The 19,226-nt window shown below is 38.3% G+C and overlaps 2 protein-coding genes across 2 annotated transcripts; one reads left to right on the forward strand and one right to left on the reverse strand.

Moving 5' to 3' along the window:
* Positions 1-3,693: 3,693 nt before the first annotated feature.
* LOC131780803 (uncharacterized) lies at positions 3,694-16,830 on the forward strand. The gene is made up of 5 exons (XM_059097397.2): positions 3,694-3,704; positions 8,396-9,044; positions 10,254-10,729; positions 14,644-15,274; positions 16,034-16,830. The coding sequence occupies exons 2-5, from the start codon at positions 8,422-8,424 to the stop codon at positions 16,518-16,520; spliced, it is 2,217 nt and encodes a 738-aa protein (XP_058953380.1). The 5' UTR covers positions 3,694-3,704; positions 8,396-8,421; the 3' UTR covers positions 16,521-16,830.
* A 435-nt stretch (positions 16,831-17,265) lies between these two features.
* On the reverse strand, positions 17,266-18,834 carry LOC131780814 (uncharacterized). The gene is made up of 2 exons (XM_059097407.2): positions 18,708-18,834; positions 17,266-18,626 (listed from the first exon to the last, which is right to left on the reverse strand). The coding sequence occupies exon 2, from the start codon at positions 18,598-18,600 to the stop codon at positions 17,758-17,760; it is 843 nt and encodes a 280-aa protein (XP_058953390.2). The 5' UTR covers positions 18,601-18,626; positions 18,708-18,834; the 3' UTR covers positions 17,266-17,757.
* Between the last annotated feature and the right edge of the window lie 392 nt (positions 18,835-19,226).

Genomic DNA, 19,226 nt, shown 5'->3' on the forward strand with positions numbered 1-19,226 from the left:
TATTAATTGTACAAAAAATGCTGGAAATGGGGACGTATATCTCCCAGGAAATAAAATATTTTGACCTATTATTTACACGCATTAGTCAACTCATAATACTTAGCATTTGGGCCAAGTTTGGTTAGGATGGCACTGTGCTATAGTTATGTTGTGAGCATGACAGTTGAGAAATCCACTGGTGTTATTTTCATCTCGGTTCTCTTTGATGAGTATTGATGTCCTTTCCAGTCTCATACAGTTCACTCCATCAGCACTGGAGGAGAGCTTGCCACGATGATACAAACCATTCAGTAGTAGTAATACTAGTTGTACCACCATGCTCCTTTGAAAGCCATGTCTCAGTTATGTTCGTCGTTATAATCATTATCTTGACCTCTTGTGGTGAATGGCATTTCCTGATCAAATAAGCCGTGATATAAATATTTTCGCTCGACTTGACCAATTAAAAATTTCTCTGACTTAAGAATACGCCGTTAAATGCGCAAACTTGAAATCTTGTATTTTAAGATCAAAAGAAGCGATGGCTATATAATTTTTGTTAAACGACTCTAACTGTGGAATAAAATTACCAAAAAAATGCTGCTTATTCATATGTTTGCAGAGATACAACTGCACGTATCAGACTTGGATTGAGCGGGAAGCGGGAGCAGAAATTAAGGAGGCATTCGTATGTTGTTTATTATTGCTTATCATCCAGTCAAAAACCAGTACCCGGCAAAATGTTTTTGACTATCCAACAGCAAGTTTTCAGAATATCTTTGGAGGAAAATATCTCCAACTCTGCTCGAGCAACTATGTGCGGAAATGTTTAGATGCAATAGGCCTGTTTGTGACATATATTGTTTTGAGAGGCCTTCGTACACTTTCATATAATCATCCATGAGCTGAAACGAAAAACAAAAGGACCTTTAGGAAAACTGAAAAAATCGATAGCTGGCAGAGGCCATTACGCCATAACGGCCTGGGACATCAAGTCACCACAACAATGGCCGTGCACTTGGACTAAACCAATGTGCACTCGACTTCTGTTTGACAAATATGAAGCACTTATATTGAGAATTATCATAATTTTTTTCTTTTTAAAAAAAAAAAAAAAAAAAGAAAATCGTGCATATCTCTGAGTTTTTAAAAATTGGACCGTGACGCCATGTTTCATGACGTCATGGTATGGACAAAACTGGACTATGTTAAGAATTCTGACAGTTTTATAGTTTAATCATAGGACCTGTGACGGTTGACATTCGCTAAGTTTATATCAAAATTAAGTTTTGTACTTCAGATCTATTTAGTCTTTTGCAAATGAAGTGGAGCGTAAGTCTAATGCCTCTGACAATCATTGATAGTAGCTTCAAACGAAACCCACGTTTCCGATATTATCGGTGTGCACAACATTGAGGTTACTGTACAAAATAATGAGGTGCCAGGAATGACTGGGATCATTTGCGGTCTTGGGATCATATGCGGCCCCGGGATCATTTGTGGTCTCAGGATCACTTTACGGTCTCGGGATCCGATTGATGGATTGATGCGGTTGTAGACCTTTAGAGGTCAACTTTTCGACAATTTTCTTTCCCCATTCTCAAGTTGACTAATTAACGAGGATCGCATTAATAACACCAAACATGTTATATGCAGAGTATCGAGTATTCCCTGTAAAGTCTTCCAAGTCCACGCACAGTATGCTGCTGTAATCATCTGCGGTCAACGATGAATCTTTTCAATTCCGGGCCAAAACTCACTATTCACTGAGGACCCAGTCGTTCAAAATCGGGTAACGTTATGCGATGAATAAATCGATATTCCGCGAAGAAGAAATAACGAAACGTACTGCGCTGTCCACCGGATAGAGATTACATCAACCATTATCCACCTTTTGAACGACCAGTGCTACACGGAGTCGGGGAAGCCTTGTGAGAGTTAAGAGCCATACCCAAGAACACAACATATTGTTAAAGCCTAATTGAATTTACGCAATATCAGTTAAAATTTGTTAGACCACGTAGCTGACGACTTTTGGTCGCCCAATGAAAATAAAGACTGTCAAGGTGATTGCTCAAAAGTTATTCAACATTTTTTTTAAAACTCTCCTTAAAAGTTCCCTACCAATGTCTATTTCGAAAAATACAATTTAAAAGACAGGTCACCGTACTCGTTTAAGAGATTTAATTAGCCAAACTTACCCCACTCATGCCTGTTCTGGAACTAATCACGCGCATCATTTTATCGGTTCACGGTACATTTAAGGTAGCTGGAAGCAGGGGTGTTTAAAGAAACATTTAAAAAAAATCTGACAGGTAAAGGGTCTCGAGCGTATGGAACAATTTGGTATATAATTTGTGAAAAATCACGCAATTTTATGCGACATCGACTCTACACGTTTCATGAGTCGTGGCTTTGAAGTTCATAATTTGCATCATCGGGTAACGGACTTTGTGGAAACTTTTTTCCCTTCGCTGAATTTGTTTCTAATTCGTCCAGTTTGAAGGGGAAAGTTTGTTCGCTAAAATTATACAATAAAAAATGCAGGTCACTGTGCTCGTTCACGAGCCAGAGACCATCGTACCTCTTTGCCTGGCCATTAATTGAAAGACAATACCGTGTTCTCGAAATGCGCACGGTTATTCGCCTGAGTTTTATGCGCAGTACAGGATGAGTAGTGCAAAACTGAGGAATCGCCTTAAGCTGCGAATTGGAGCAGAGGGACTTTGAATTGTTTATGTAATTATTTTCCTTCCCGGTCCTATTGTGGCTCAGCTGCTCCGTTTTTAAAAACCGCTAGCAACGCAGGCTCACATCAAGTGTTTTTCGGTGCAAGTCTTATGACATATTTCTATCAAACCTAAAGAGAAATCCCAGGTTAATGAATAAATGCTCAAACGAAGTAAGAATAATGTTAGAATACGTTGTTTTTCGGTGCAAGTCTAATTACTTACTTCTATCAAATCTAAAAAGAAATCCCAGGTTAATGAATAAATGCTCAAACGAAGTAAGAATAATCTTAGGATACTTTGGGTTTACTTGTAAATACAAGACAAACGCTTGCGGCTAAATGCATGTTTGTACGTACTCGAACAGTCAAGTGACTCCACTGTATTTGATGGCGCACTCGCTAATTAGTAATATGTTAGGATGGTTTTAAGAAATGAGTTTTTTGAAAGGAAAACTCATTTCTTAAAACCATGCAAAAGGTGAAATTTTGCGAGACCTTTGTTTGTTATATAACATTTTTTACACGAATAATGACTCATCTATGATCGAGAATTGCAGTAGTTCCACTTAGCGACAACTTCGGTTAGTTCTGAGGTGAGAATTTACCACTCTCTAGCCAAGATACAAAATGCAAAACCAATGAGTACCGTGGCCAAATATTTTTGCATACAAGTCGCTGGAGCAGTACCGATGCCAGAATTAATCTGCAAGCCGCACGTGAATACGTTGCACGTGTATATGCGTACGTTGCAGGTCTATTATTAAAACTGAGACATGACATAACATGCCATGGTGCTTAAGGCAAAAGTTTTAATATCTATATCTATATCTTAATATCTATAGTTACCTAGGGGCAATATGTAATTTTCAATGTCCTAATGGGTTACTTATAAAAGAATACGTGACACTCTTTATGCAAGGATACGACGTCTAAGTGTTGGATGAATCTCGAGAGGCATCGAGCCAGAGCGGGAACAGCTGCATGCCGAAACGTGGTAAGTGTATATTTGTATCATTTATGAATTAGATATTTCAGAGAGTTTTCGGGCCTTGGATGTCAAACCTCGATAACGTTATATATTTCGACGGTCGAACCAAACGGTGCATAGACTTGGATAGGAAAGGAGAACGACCTTTATATAGCAACCAAATCGATTACTGCACATGCCCGTTCTCCGTTCTCGGTCCTGATTTGCAAAGGGAAAGCATTTTTTTTTCTAACTCAGACAATTTTTAAGGGATGCCTTCAATCAGTCCTCATGTGTTTCAGTCGTTGATTTACTCGCTCTTTGGGCTTATTCGTAAAGTATCAAGACAAACACTTTTAGAGAAATCTCCCCCTGTTAGTTTCGACACACTCTAGCAATTAAACAGCTCTTATCAAGCTTTCTATCTGCACCTTCAAATAAAAAACCAAACATGTATGTCTTCGTTTTTGGTAATTATAACATTTGAAAGATGTAAGATTTTTCCAGTTTCCAACTTTGACGCAATTGTTATCGCTCGCCCAGTTGATGAGATCATGGGAATGGGATATGCGTTACAGTATATGAGTAATGTTGTGGACAATCTGGATAAGACGATTCTTAGAGGCTGTCGTTTGCAATAGGGATTCCTTGCTCAGCCACTTTCCTTCCTCTCTCAGTTCTTCACAGTATGCAGTACTGAAGCTAAAAATTATCCTGGTTTCCTTAATTGGGCGTATGATACAAATTAACTTATTGAGAGATTTAGAGATTGGAAAGACGTTGATATATTAGCTTCATCAAAACCCTTTACGTATATTCTGGAACCAGAGAAAACGCATTATGATGCTGGCTTCGATTTTTGTTATTTGTAAATATTCAAATCTTCAATAAAACTATGGGAACTATGTTTAGTGCTGAGAATTTATAACGGAACTGAATTTATATCTAAGAAGTTTATGGAAAGATCTTTACAATCTAATACGTCAGTGTCGACAATTTCTCAAATTTCTTTCGAGTCAAACTTCCTTCCTAGCAGTACGTACCCACTCATCAAAGTAAATTTTACGACATACGATTGTCATCGAGGCTCTTAACTATAAAAATGCCTTTTCAACAAAACTGATTTGGATAAAAACGATCTGTTACGGAAGGTTGCAAAGACGAAATTCAGCCCAGTCTGCTGAGATGCCTTGAGAAATTAGATCTCCCGTGAGATCCCACACACAACCAAACAGGAACTTGTCTCGCAGAGCTCGCAGTTTATCACTGTTATCATCACTAGGTCGATATTAGATCGTATGTTGCTAGGATCAGCAGTGTCGTAAACCTCGCGTTCGTTTAAAGAGTGTTGAAGATGGTGAATTCTAAGCTTGGTGACGATGTGAACAAAGATATTTAATCGTGTTGTCACGAACGTGATAAATAGAAAAGTTTCTGATTCAGCTTCCTCATAGTGCTGGGGATATTTTCGTCGTTCAAGACGAAAAATATATTTTCTTCACACGATATTTGTTTTGGACTGATTGAAAAAAAATAAATGACCCCATAAGGGTCCCCACGCATTTCGCCCTAGAGCACATTTTGTGTCTGCAACACTGATAACATTTTTCCAATAGTCGTTTGATGAACGCCGTCGCATCTATATTTGTCATATTTGAGACTGCCAGTTTCACTAGCACTGTTTGGTATCAGTTGGAGCTGTAGACCTCTAACATTGGTAAGTTAATACTGAAAAAATTTTGCAATAATGCAAGAAAGTCAGCCTTCTTCAGAGGTAGCCGCAAATCGTTTTGCCTTGATACGAACATCGGTAGAACTTATTTTAGAGATCGTGCGTTGCGGCGTTTCTTGGCTACTGTTCTGACAGTTTCTCTCATGAAGCTATCATCACCGAGTTTTTTGAAAAGCTCAGATCCCACCACTGTCACCATATGCGATACGAATTATAGCAAAAAAAGCATGTAAGTAAATGATATAAATCTTACGACCTTCATATAGTAACCAAATCGATTACTGCGCATGCCTGAGCCAACTTTCGCCGAGGCCTCGCCGAGGCCCATAACTGACACTAACCCGTCTAATGAATAAAAATTTAACATGTAAATCTTTCGAATGAGTAGTTATTTTTTGTATTGTTTTGATATTGTATTGATCAAAAAACATCTGCACTTTTAAGAATTAGTAAGTTAGGAAAACCCGATAGCATTTGCTACATAGAGAGAAGACGTCCTTTCCGTCCCGTAATTTGTTCGCCTCATAAACTGAAAATTGATTTTGCAGCAGTGACTTTAGAAATACGAAAGATGACATAAGGTGGACCAAACATCTGTTTTCTTTCCCTAAAGAGATTTCATTAAGAAATCCTCACTGCTTGAAATTTCAGATACCTTTTAAACATGAAAAACATTGGAATTTTTTTATTCTTCTTTTATTCCTGATCTCGTAAAGTTTTTATTGATTCATTTCATTCTATATTTCCTTCCTCTATTCCGGTCACTTTGACTCAATTTTATAACCTGGAAAGTTCAAATTAAGTGCCACGCAATTGAAAATTGATGGATCGTGGCTTTAGCTATTTCAGTTAACCCAAATTGATTGTTGAGAAATGCTGTGATGAAGCTGAAAACATACCGCGTAGGCATAAAAACGTTTTGCTAACAAATGGAACAGTTGCACTGTTTACGACTGTTGGCGTCTTGAAGAAACTCAACTGGGAAATCATTGATTTTTAAACTAACAACTGATACAATTGACCCCTGGCCCTTTTTTATCAAAAAAAGTAATACTCTATGGTTAAATTTACTGAATTTTGAGATTTCCTTCCTTCCTTTTGCCATAAATTGAAAGAAGGAACCAGATTGCATGGGAGTTTGAATAGCAATTTGGTCAACATATGTAGGCGTTTCAAAAGCCTGGAGCACTTCTCTGTTGCATTATGTTAATGGTTTTCAATCTAAAAACTGTTTCTTGCAAGTGTCATAAATACAAAAGCCTTGAGCTAAATTATCCCTTTCATTTGTGGCTATTTTGACAGTAAAGCGAAATTACTTACCACTCAATTTAACCTCAATTGTTATGAAATTCTTAGTTGGAGACGACAAACTATATCACTTTGTCTCCAGATTTTAGTCCGATTATTTGAGTTCCTTCCATGAATGCGTGTGTTCCTTCATCGGAAAGACAAGAAGAAACTGTTTATAATCAAAGTTTGGGTAAGTTCTATCTTTTTCTCACGATCTCAAGATATAGAGTTCGCCCCCATCACGATTCGGTTCTTTACAAAATGTTGCGTCTTGAGGCTTGTAAATCATTCGCTCAACCTCCAGCATCTATAACTTGCATTATTCAGGTACCACTCAGTCAAACAGAGACCTGTGAAAAACAAGGTTGTACTGTAGCCTCTCAATATTTAATAAGGAGCCACTCAGTCAAACAAAGACCTGTGGAAAAAAAGGTTGTACTGCTAGCCTCTCACTATTTAATGAATTAATCGTTCGTCGCCCAAAAGTATCAGTCGAGAAATCAGTCTTATGAATTTTACCGCTTAAGTTATGTAACATCGAAAATTGCCCGTGAAGAGTGTGAAGTAGTGCACGAATCCTGTCCCTGTTCAGAGTATCGCCTTATCGGTTTTCAAACACTTTGTTCTCTACATACTTCTAGTATCATATCACGTGATACTTATCTCAGTCCTTATGGCAAAACATAATCAGACTTTTCCCCTCGATTTTCCATGTAAGTGACTTATTTTTAAGTCATATATTTTTTTTGTTTCCGCGTGCCTAACCTAGCTGCGAATATCTTGCAGGTTTCTTTCTGTTGAGCCGGATAAAAAAAACCTATCAACATTGTCATGAACTTGTCATTTAAGAGTTTCATACTAAGATGTTAATGGCTGGCTTCACTATCAGTTTCCAGTTTTTTGAACTGTTTACGGTCGGGTACAATTTCTACGATTTGCCGACATAGAGAAAGCTTTGAATGTTTTTATTCTGTTGGTCTTGTAGGCAATTATTTTATTGACATGTCTGTTTCCCCCACGAATATTAAATAAACACCTGCTTTTTATGACATTAAAAGTCGAGGGTGTTGTAAAAGTTAAAATTCTGAACATTAATAGCCTACTTTAAAATATACCAATTCTCATTGGTCAACAATGAATGTACAAGTAGGTTATAAATGTCCTTTGGTTTGGTTCCTCTGAACCAATGAGTTGCCACCACAAACTCAATTGTTTATTCGGAAGTGTTTGTAATTCATCACAACTTAAATACAATCATATACGAGTATGCCAACTATGAAGTTATTTATATACTTTATAAGGGTATATACTTCTTTCAATAAATATTACCAAAAGTAATGAGACGATCAAATTAGTTTTATTAATTTAGAAATGTAAAAGCTTTGATAGTTTCTCCTGGAATTTCTAAACGATGAAATAAATCTATGATAAGGATTTTATAATGTATCTACAAGTCTTTAGTTCAGCTCTGCTTCGTTTTGGAACCAACGTGAAGCAATTCGGTGTCCACAAATTATTCAGAAATTTTCAAAACGGGCCACTTGCAAGTTTTTTACGACAGAGAGGGCGTATATTTCCATAACCTAAATCACTTTTCGCCTGTTGGTTAGTGAAATGGTTGATTTCGTATACACCCTGTAACCTTTATTAAATAACTCTTACTGAAATTAAGAGTTTACAATTTTCTTTCGTCAAGGTTCCAAGTCGCTAAAAATTTAAAGTATGCAGCAAGCTTCAAACCAAAGCGGTCAGGAGGCATTTTTGTGGCACAAGGATGGTTACCTGGCTTATGGCACTGTCATGTTCTGCATCCTAACCATTGGTTTTGTTGGCAATGGTTTAACTCTTATTGTTTTGCACCAAAGAGAACATCGTAACCGTGGTGTAAACTCTCTGATGATGAATCTAGCCTTGGCGGACATTTTCATCGTCGCTTTAGGTTACCCGATAGCAATTCAAGCCAACCTTAGGGGGAAGTCTCTGGACAGGTCTCGATGCATCTGGTCTGCCTTTGTAAACGGTACCGTGGGTATAGCGTCCATCGCAACTCTAACCGAAATGGTTTTCGTTCCGTATTATGGCCTGAGGCAAGTCAACTCTGATACTAGACTATCGGTGGGACAAATCGTATGTATGATCGCTAGCGCCTGGTTGTATGGGGGTCTTTGTATGGCTCCACCTCTTTTGGGCTGGAATAGATTCGTTCTTGCTGCCTCTAAAGTGAGTTGCTGTCCTGACTGGGCAGGAAGATCAGCTTCGGACACAGCCTACAGTCTTCTCCTTGTTGTCTTAGGATTTTTTCTTCCGCTTACTGTCATGGTCCTGTACTACTACAAAATTTACCGGTAACTTGAATTTTTGTGTTCATGGGTAAGGTAATTCACTCTCACAATGCCTCCTCCTCCCTGGGGAACATGGATGATTATAAGTGCACTTTCGAGGAAACTTGACTTAACAGTAAGGGCGAGGCTTACCTGCTGTCGGTAACATCATGTCCGGGCGGAGTAGCAATGCTCCTAACGCTGATTCATGCTACAGAAATAGCGATTCGCTCTGGTCAAACAAACTTGAAATACTCAGCTGAAAGTAGCTCCTTTATTTTTGAGCCATTTAAATACATATAACTCGCTGAGAGTGGAGGCGCAGTTGCCTCATGGTTAGTGCGCTCGACTTCAGATGGAGTGGTCCGGGTTCGAGCCCTGGCCGGGGTCATTGTGTTTTGTTCTTAGGCAAGACACTTTACTCTCGCAGTGCTTCTCTTCGCCCAGGTGTACAAATGGGTACTAGCAAATACGCTGGGGGTAACCTTGCGATGGACTAGCATCCCATCCAGAGGGGAGTAGCAATACTCCTAGCCGCTTCATGCCAAGGAAACCGGAGTTAAGCGCCGGCCCCATGGGCCAATTGGGCCTGTATAAAGGCTTTACTTTACCTCGCTGAGGGTTTGGTAATCTCTTTAAAGAGATTTAAGTGTACATCGTTTCTAATTTTCTCATCTGTCTAAGAGATTAATGCACTCACCTTTTGTATAATCCTTCTTAACTTCAGACAAGTAAAAGTTTGTAATATCGTATTTGATAACTTTTGATAGTTTGGGGACTTACGAGACCTATGCCTTGTTCCCCTCTTCTGGTTGAAAATGGGTGATTGTTACATAATAATCTTATTAATATACTCTCTGCTAACAAATGCTGAGCTTTCTGCCTAAAAAGGTGATTAACTATTGATTTTTGTAGATAGGATCTAGGTGAGGGATCTCAATGTGGTTTAACCATTAGCCGTAAAAATGCTGAAAAATTAATCTTAAGGCATGACGAAACCGAAAAATCTAGCAGTGAACCATGAAACTCTTTAAACAGCCGTAAAACGGCGCAAAACCAAACCTTAAAGCGCGTAAAGCCACAAAATTTAAAAGTTAGCTGTAAGCGCCACTACCTAAGAGATTATAAACTGTTTATAATTTCTCACCACCACCCCATTGATACCCTCAGATAATAATTCATAGGGATAAGCATTTTACAATCTCAAACTCTCAATAACCTCTCTTCCTATAGACTTGTTCATCAAGCAATTGTGCCAGGAAACATTGCAGTGCAAATGAGACGACGGTATTCCAAACTAAAGATAGTGCGCATGACAGCGTTATCTGTGGTCATTTTTGTGCTAAGCTGGTCGCCATATTGTTTAGTCAGCCTCTTTGCAGTGTTCACCGGGAGGCATGTAATAACATCCGGAGAGGCGGAAATTCCCGAGTTGCTGGCCAAAGCGTCTGTCATCTACAACCCTATTGTGTATACCATCAAGAATCGAAGATTTCGAACAACGCTGCTTCGTATCTTTCACGTAAGGCGGGTTAGAAACAAAGTGCATTCGTTAACGAATCAGTCGCGAAGTAGAGATATCCTTCAAAATAGCACGCGTTGCTATGGAAGCAAAACGAGTAAAGGCCACAACCCTATACACATCATGAAGTTAATTCCACGAGGTCCTCTTGCAGAACGGGTCGAGCATCTACATCCTCCAGGAGTTTAATTAGAGGCGCTAGACTCTTGAGAGCTGATTTCGATACATTATATGGGTTCAGAGAAGCCGTGTATAGATTTAACAGATAGATTCCAAGTTGCCGTGCGTTTGTTCAGTAATAGATCACGGATGACGTCAAAATGTGGTAAGAACAAAAAAGTGGCACACGAGGCGCAGTCGAGTGTGTTACTGATGTTCTTACCACATTTTGACGTTCTGTGATCTATTACTGAACAGACGCACGGCAACTTGGAATCTATTTGCTTTATATAATAAAGAATTAAAAAAAAGTTTTAATAGTGACGTCATCTATACGTCTGTCCTCCAATAGATCATAAGTGAGAACCAATCAGAATGCGTGCATAACTGAGCTTATTATGTAAATTAATATGGACTGGTAACTAACTCTATAGCTTGGCAGCTTTTCAGCTTGTATGCTCACTTAAAATAGAACAGAAAGATTTTTAGCGGTCTACGATCTAAATTCGCAACTATAATCAGAGTAGCTTTGGTTCCGTCATCATTTAATAACAGTGTTCTTGGTTTCAATTGTATCTTTAAGTTATTCGCTCCTATATGAGTGTATTCTACTACTTTATTTATTAAATATCAACTTTGAGAGAGAATGTGAAGTGCCTTTTGATTTTAGCTGACTCTTTATTCAATGAATACTCTAAGAGTCTCTTTTTTCTATTTCTTACCGGTTGATAGATGCGTTAGGAATGAAGGATTTTTCGAAAGTAATTTGTCGAAGCGTTTGCTGGCGCAACAAAAGCGTGTTTGTTAAACAATATGGAATATTTTTTATTCTTTTCTTAAATAATAGTCATGTTTCGCTTTCTCATTTGTTTCAATAGTACATTTAGGTACTTTAAATCAAGAAATTTTTGCATTTTCGTTCCATTGGGATTATCGATTCACTTGACTGCAACATCCATTAAGAATCCATTTCTTTTCATTTACAAAATCTATTTGGTTTATTTTCATTCCTCTTCTCGTCAAATAGCGTTCAGTTCCTTTATTTACCTCATATGTATCTATTTATTTACCGATTTGTGTATTTCTTTTTGTGGACTATCATCTGTTTTGCATCATTTAGTAATATTCAAATCTTCGGATTTTTCTTGCGCTCCAACATTACCATAATAATTGACAACACGATCACCCACAAACCCACTTCATGCCATGCAAATGAACACCATATTGTGAACAGCATTTGCTTCAGAGCATGAGCTGAAACACTCTCGAAATCTCAAAAACAAGATTTATGAAATATCATAAAGCAACGTAAGTAGTGGTTACATAGAAGACTACTTTGAAAACAAATAATGGCCAACGGATTGTACGGAACTAACTTGAATTAGCGCCATGTTATCTGATCTATGACCGGATTTTCTTGATACTTCAATACGTCAACAAATGTCCGGCCAAACTCAATTAAGCGACTTTGATAAAATACAGTGGTGTTAAACACATGTCCTCTTGTAAATTACGTTAGAAAAATCCAAGTTCTTAAATCAACTGCATTCAGTTTAACATAATAAGGTAAGTTTAAGGTTGTATCCATATCTAGTTTTTTCTGTTTCTCATTTAAAATTATATCTAAAGCAGGCAGACTGTTTCGTGTTTTACAGTCAAACATGATGGTATGAACAAGTGATACACAGCATTAAAACTTCCCACTCATAAACCTTTATGGTTTTAGAGAAGGAGTTATATTTACATTCCCCTATTATTTATCAAACTTGACTTAAAACAAATGGCTGATTGCTGTCCTGTCGGTTTTTTGCATGAATGATTTGATTAAAGTTTTTTTTTTACCACAAAACAGAAAGTTCGTGTTCAGGTTATTTGATTAGAGCGATAGGTTTGTGCGCTTCTGCGACGTGTTAAAGGAGACGAAAACAAGATACTGAGCGCTAGACACGGAAGAAGAAAAATCTTATTACATGCCCAGTAGGTAAGTTATAAACGTCTGGTGAAGTTTCGGCTTCTTCAGTTTGTGATGGTTTTGCTGTGACTATTTTTCGCTCCTTTTTAATTTCTCGCTGTCAAAAATGCGTGAAAAAATTTCTTAAAAAATGCCCTTTTATTATAGATGCTAAATTTTATCCCTATCATTTTAAGCTGTGAAGGTAAACTTTGAGCAAATGTCAGCGAATAACAAAAGTTTTCAATCATGCATTTGTCACTAGCGTGTGACAAAGAAAAAGTCTGAATCGTGCCTCAATACTTCAGTCGGACATTGGGGCCGGTCAGTCTCTTCACTTCTCGTATGGGCCATTAACTACTTTCACTTGCTTTTCAGACCACTTGGTCTTACTTATCATTTTATTTTCGATATGAAGTACTCTCGAGTTATTGTCCCGCTAAACACTTACCGAACTAAACGGCATTTTTAAGAACATTCAACAAGCCCTTCGTGGAACGTTTATGAAGGAACATCAATAACATTTCAGCTGCTTTCTTTAAATGTTTCCGATGAAAAGCTATTTATTTGATTTATGATGAAGCTTTTGGCAGAGAGAAAAATTTACCGCTGATTCTACGTCCGCCGTCTGGTTCTAATCCTTAAAAAACACTTTTTTCATCAATAAATGCAAATATAATTTCTTCAGTATATACCACCGACTGATAAGTGACAGACGGCATAAGCTGCTTGCTTTGGCTTACTTAGTATTTGTGGTTTAAAAATCTATTTGCTAATCCTAACTTTAAGCTACCAAACGAGGAGTCTATTCTCTCTCCTGAGATAAGCAATTACAGCAATTTATTTACCGGAGCTATTTTTATGAACAAACATAGTTTTCGTGTAGATGAGACTGTGATAGCGTTTGAATTCGGTGGCGAACAAACATGTGGCGAGTTTTTTTAATTTTCTGTTTAGTTTGACGGTGAAAAATTGAATTGAGACCTTAAAATCTAGCGCCCTAACACTAGGTACAAATCCACCACTTGTCAATAACTCATAACGAATATCAGTCAGAGATTAAATACTGTGAAGCTGACATGAATATAAAAACCTTATCTACGTATCTCCCAGCAGTAGGTTTTCTGCACGCAAACAATATAAAAAGATGTTTACTACATTTTTTGTCAAGATAAAACATGTGTTCTAGCCAATCAGAACAAGTTTAAAACCTATTGTTTTCTTTTTTTTTATCACTTAGTTTAGCCTAAAAGCTGACTTGAACTTTTATTCAAGCATGTTCAAACATGCATGAAAAAGAAGACTTCTGACACAGTCCTCCACTGTCGAGAACCTCAGGATCGCCAGAAGTTCTTTCGACTGAGTCGCTACAGAGCCTAACGGTGTTGGAAACTTTGCGATTGAATGCAGGGTGTCGAAAGCCAAGGCAAATATCAAAATAACCTCTCCTATTTCTGCGATAAAGCAAAAAAGGTAACCATTACAATAAAGAAATTCAGAGTTAAAGTTACTAAGCTTACAACCTCCAGTCTATGGGTTTTAGGCTGGTGATCGAAAACTTTAAGATTTTGATGATTTTTAACGAGAGACCTCTTCAAATGAAAGATGACTTAACGGCCTCGGTACCACCCACCATCTGCACCGAGATGAACAGATGCCGACTTCGACGCTTCAGGCGCTGGATAATTTTATTGGTAGAGCAACTGATTCGTAAGAAAAGGCGTTTCACGAACCAATCACGATGTTCAGTTAAATAAAACCAATGAAATAAATGTGATATCACCTTAAACACAAAGAGAATCGTGTAGAAGGATTTGAAGATGCGTCAACTCTATCAAAGGGTTGAAACGCAAAATACGCCAGCAAGGCCATGCAAGTGTCAGGCTAAGCGTACGCGAGAAATTAAGGCATGAAACGAGGAGGGTCTACCGATAAAGCCATTTGTTTTTTTAGAAACTAATTAGCGCTTTGCATTTTTATCTAGTTTTGAGGTCGAAACATGGAGCGAGCTTCAAACCAAAGCAGTCAAGAGATATTTGTATGGCATAAGGATGGCTACCTGGCCTATGGCATTGTCATGTTCTGCATCTTAACCATTGGTTTTGTTGGCAATATTTTAGCTCTTCTTGTACTGTACCAAAGAGAACATCGAAACCGAGTTATAACCCCCCTGATGGTCAACCTCGCGTTGGCAGATATCTTTATAATCGTGTTTGGATATCCGATGGCAATCCAAACTAATCTCCGGGGGAAGCTTCTGGATAGCAAAACTTGTGTTTGGTCTGGATTCGTAAACGGTGCTGTTGGTATATCGTCTATTATCACACTTACTGAAATGGTTCTAGTATCCTACGTCGGTTTGAAGCATGTACGCCCTACTGAACGACTGACAGGGCCGCAAATCGCATGTTTGATTTCCATGGCATGGATTTACGGAAGTCTCTGCATGCTTCCTCCTCTGTTAGGGTGGAATCGGTTTGTTCTTAACGCTTCTAAAATAAGTTGCTGTCCTGACTGGACGGGGAAGTCAGTTGCAGATACAACTTACAATATCTTCCTGGTTACGATGGGTTTCTTCATTCCTCTTACCGTCATGGCAGCCTGTTACTACAGAATTTACAGGTAAATCAGAAGGTCTTTTTTCCCCTATATTTTCTCTATTAAGCTCATTTTTTTGATGACTACTCTATTTTGGCACTCAGTCATAGACTCCTGTGGCCATTACTTGTGTTTTTGTACAGCTGGCAGTGCCCGTGGCCACCATAAAGCGAACCTAATAATTTTAGGAGCCGGAATGTCGGCGCTAGGTTTGCAAAAAGCGGGAAAAGACAGTCAAAACAAGGGAAACATAAATGAATCTCACGGGGTTTTGTGTCATAAACACTACTGGCTTTCTTTCACGCCTCTCAAAATAAAAATTTCATTCTTGATTCTTCTTTAAGTGAAATATTTTGCTATATAATAAGCTTTCTCGGTCAAGGTGGCAGAATATTAACCCGCTTTTTTTTGCGTCTCGGTCCAGAAAAACGCAAAATAAGAACTCAGCCAATATCCAGCCATCTTGACCTCACGCTTGGGCAATGATGCACATAAATATTGCTTTAGTTATAGAGATGACAGTAACTTGATCATGCTTGCGACACGTGATATTCTCGTCGTAAACTGCAAGGAGTTGATAGTATTGCTTTATAGAGGCAAAAGAGTCATAAATTGTCTTGCACCACTAAATAAATAAGATGTTTCCAGATATATGCGATCAGAATTCTGGCTTAATTTCGAATAAGGGTTGTTGTGGAAGGCGCTTTCTTGAGATATGGTATGAAGGGATTCTTTTCGTGGGTATACTGGTGTAAATTGTAAAATGTTTTTCTACTTTTTCAGGATTGTTCATCAAGCCATTGTTCCAGGAAATATTGCAGTGCAACTGAGACAACGGAACTCCGAACTTAAAATAGTGCGCATGACAGCAATGGCCGTGACTGCTTTCGTTCTCAGTTGGTCCCCTTATTGTTTCGTCAGCCTCATTGCAGTATTTACCCATAGACCTGTTTTAGCATCAGGGGAAGCGGAGGTTCCCGAGTTGTTAGCCAAAGCATCCGTGATCTACAACCCCATCGTGTATACTATCATGAACAGTAGATTTCGAGCAACACTTCTCCAAGTGCTGCGCTTGCGCAGGCGTCAAACTCCAGATAACCGCATCGTAGTATTTCCAGCTCGTGAACGAAGTCGAAACGATCTTTTAAATCACGACAATGTGGAAACAGATAAGAATAAAAAAGAGGTTTACAAAGGACAAAAACACCTACAAGTAACTTCCACTTTTGAAACAAGAGTTCAAAAAACTTTCATTGTCGAACAAATATAGAGACGATGATGTTACCACCAACAGAAAATCAGTCAAGTGCACTGTAACGCCACCATATTTCTGTTTGGTGGACAGTAAACGTTTTGCAAACTTTTATACGACAAATACAGGTGGTAGGTATTTTCCTCAATTCGGAAATCAGCGCTCTCTTTTTAAGAAGATTCATCCAGATGTGATGAGATATATTATTACTGCTGAAATATCCAAAGGAAACAAAGAAGAGCAAAACCTAAGGAATTGTGCCTTGATGATGTAAAATTAGATTCTTATATATGATGTTATGATAACTTTAGGATATTCAGTAACATTAGACAACGAAATATATCTTTGGTGCCGCGGTATCGGAATTATGAAACTCCTGTCGCCATACTCGCGGGGCAACTGTTATAATCCACCCGAAAAAACTGTGTTACATTTGCTGCTCGGGTGCATTCATTCAAAAAACGTAACAATACAGACCTACGTATTTACCCAAACCTATTTCGGCCGATAAACTTCGGTTTGCATTCCCAGAGTTTCAATTTCTGGTAATGATACCGTAAATCATAGCTGACGGCTAACTTCAACGATCAACTTCAGATTAAACGAAATTGGACCGTTTGGTCCTATGGAAACAAAAGCACTCCAGTTGAAGAAAATCTCAAAAAAGTGGGCTTATCATACGAAATTAAAAAGTTGCAGCTATTTTTCAGTAACCCAAAGAAATTAAGCTGTTTGAAACGAGGAAAAATCCACTAACAGTTAATCAGTGACTTCAGGTTCTTTTTATTATTGGCGGCAGAATATTGAAATTACACTCGGAACGAGATCGAACAGGGTAACACTCCTTCATACCTCTAAATATGAATATTTTGGCAACTTCACAAAAAGACTTGTCTGACAAACAACCTTCTCCCCCCCTCCACAATTTAAATCAATCACTAAGTTAGTAACACGCTGAAAAATCAAATTACGCCGGTAAAAGCAAACCTAACTAATTCAAATTAATGGACAAATAATCCTAGCAAAATGTCATATTAAGCTATCGGTGTGTGCCCCATAATTTCTCAAATTCTACAATTTTCCTTTGGTCCATACGCCATCTTTTTTGATTTGTCCAAATTACAGTGTAATGATATATTGCAAACTAATGAAACAACTCGTAACCAAGCCCCTCTCGTTTCTAAAGTAGTCACAATCACTGAAAGCTACGCGGTGCGTGTGTTCTAACTTTCCCTTTGTCAAACCATTTTATTTATCAAGGGGCAAAAATGCAATAAACAACATTTATGATTAGCATGATTTTTATATTTACATGGGGCTCGGTGGTTTTGAGATCTCCATTTCTGTTACCGACGATGTCGTTTTTTGGGCCAAAAGCGGAAATCATATCATCCAAAGCTTTGAGAACTTGCTCTGTGGTTGGTTCGCCATCCCAGCAAACTCCGTCAAGGCCCACGCCTGCCAGTATGTCAGGGACATCGTTTACTAAAAAGCCTCCACTTACCATGAAAAATCCTTGAAGGTCGCATATCTGACGATAATGGTTTTCCTTTGGATTCTCCATCATGTAACTCTTGATTTTTGACAGATCAGCGGCTGTTGTCGCTAATCCAGCTGTAATGGTGAAATTTTTTACGGCCTCAATCAGATCTTGTATTTTATTGTCAGAAATATGGTCTCGAACCTGCTTGAATTGTCCCTCTTTACGATCCACCCAGTGTTCAAGAAAACCAGTGCAGTTTAGACTAGATTCTTTTCCACATCTGACATCATCGATCGGAGGAGGCGATATCTGGACTATCGCAACGTTGCCTTCTTTATGGACTCTCTGCAAGTTATCGATCTCTTCGTCAATAATTGTCGAGCAATTTTTCTCTCCGAACAATGGCCTCTGGCAGACAAGAAAGCCTACGCTGGATACACTCTTCATACGGCAAGCAATCTTGTCTTCTCCTTCAGACGTCTCGGCGCAGAAAGTGTTGTAGTTAATGTTGGGCTTCACTTTATCGATCTCTTCTCGGGCAGTCGCGAAGTCGTCTGCAAATGCCAAGACTATCACGCCAGCAAAGAAACCCAAACCGAAGTAACATTTGTACATGATGTTTTTGAAGTGACTTGAATTGCCTGTTATATTAAGAGGTTATTGAATTGCAAATTATTACAATGGCCTGAAATCCAATTTCAAGAGCAAGAACGAGAACTTACAGTAACAGCTCCAACAAATAAGAGTGAAAGCGAACTCGAACTGCAGTTACGTAGCTTATCTTTGCTTCCGTTTGAAATCTTGTTGATCTCAAATTCTCAGAAATTAAAGTTTTGTTCGTAGACTTGCGTAATGACATTGGAATGTTTTTCCTGTTTTCCTTGAAACAAAAGGATGTTAAGCAACGTTAATTCTTGCTGTAACTCCACACCAAATATATCCAATGACTTCTTCCTCGATAAAATAGCGACTCACCAGCTTTCCCACAACAGTTAGCTTCCATTTCATTTAACACGCGATAAACTGGCGAAAAACGGGAGTCCTTTACCGTGGCTTATAGAAGGTCTATTATTTGAAGTCACGCGTGATTTCCTGCTGTGATTGATGTTATTGTGCAAGACCAGAGTAAAGAACCATTGCAATTATTTTTTGTAAACCATGCTATTTTTCTTAATATACATGCAAAAATTCAAAAGAAAGTTTGCAACGAATTTATTGTATGATAAGTTCTGACATGACAA

This window comes from Pocillopora verrucosa, chromosome 3 (genome assembly GCF_036669915.1).
Source record: "Pocillopora verrucosa isolate sample1 chromosome 3, ASM3666991v2, whole genome shotgun sequence".
NCBI classification, from domain to species: Eukaryota; Metazoa; Cnidaria; class Anthozoa; order Scleractinia; family Pocilloporidae; genus Pocillopora; species Pocillopora verrucosa.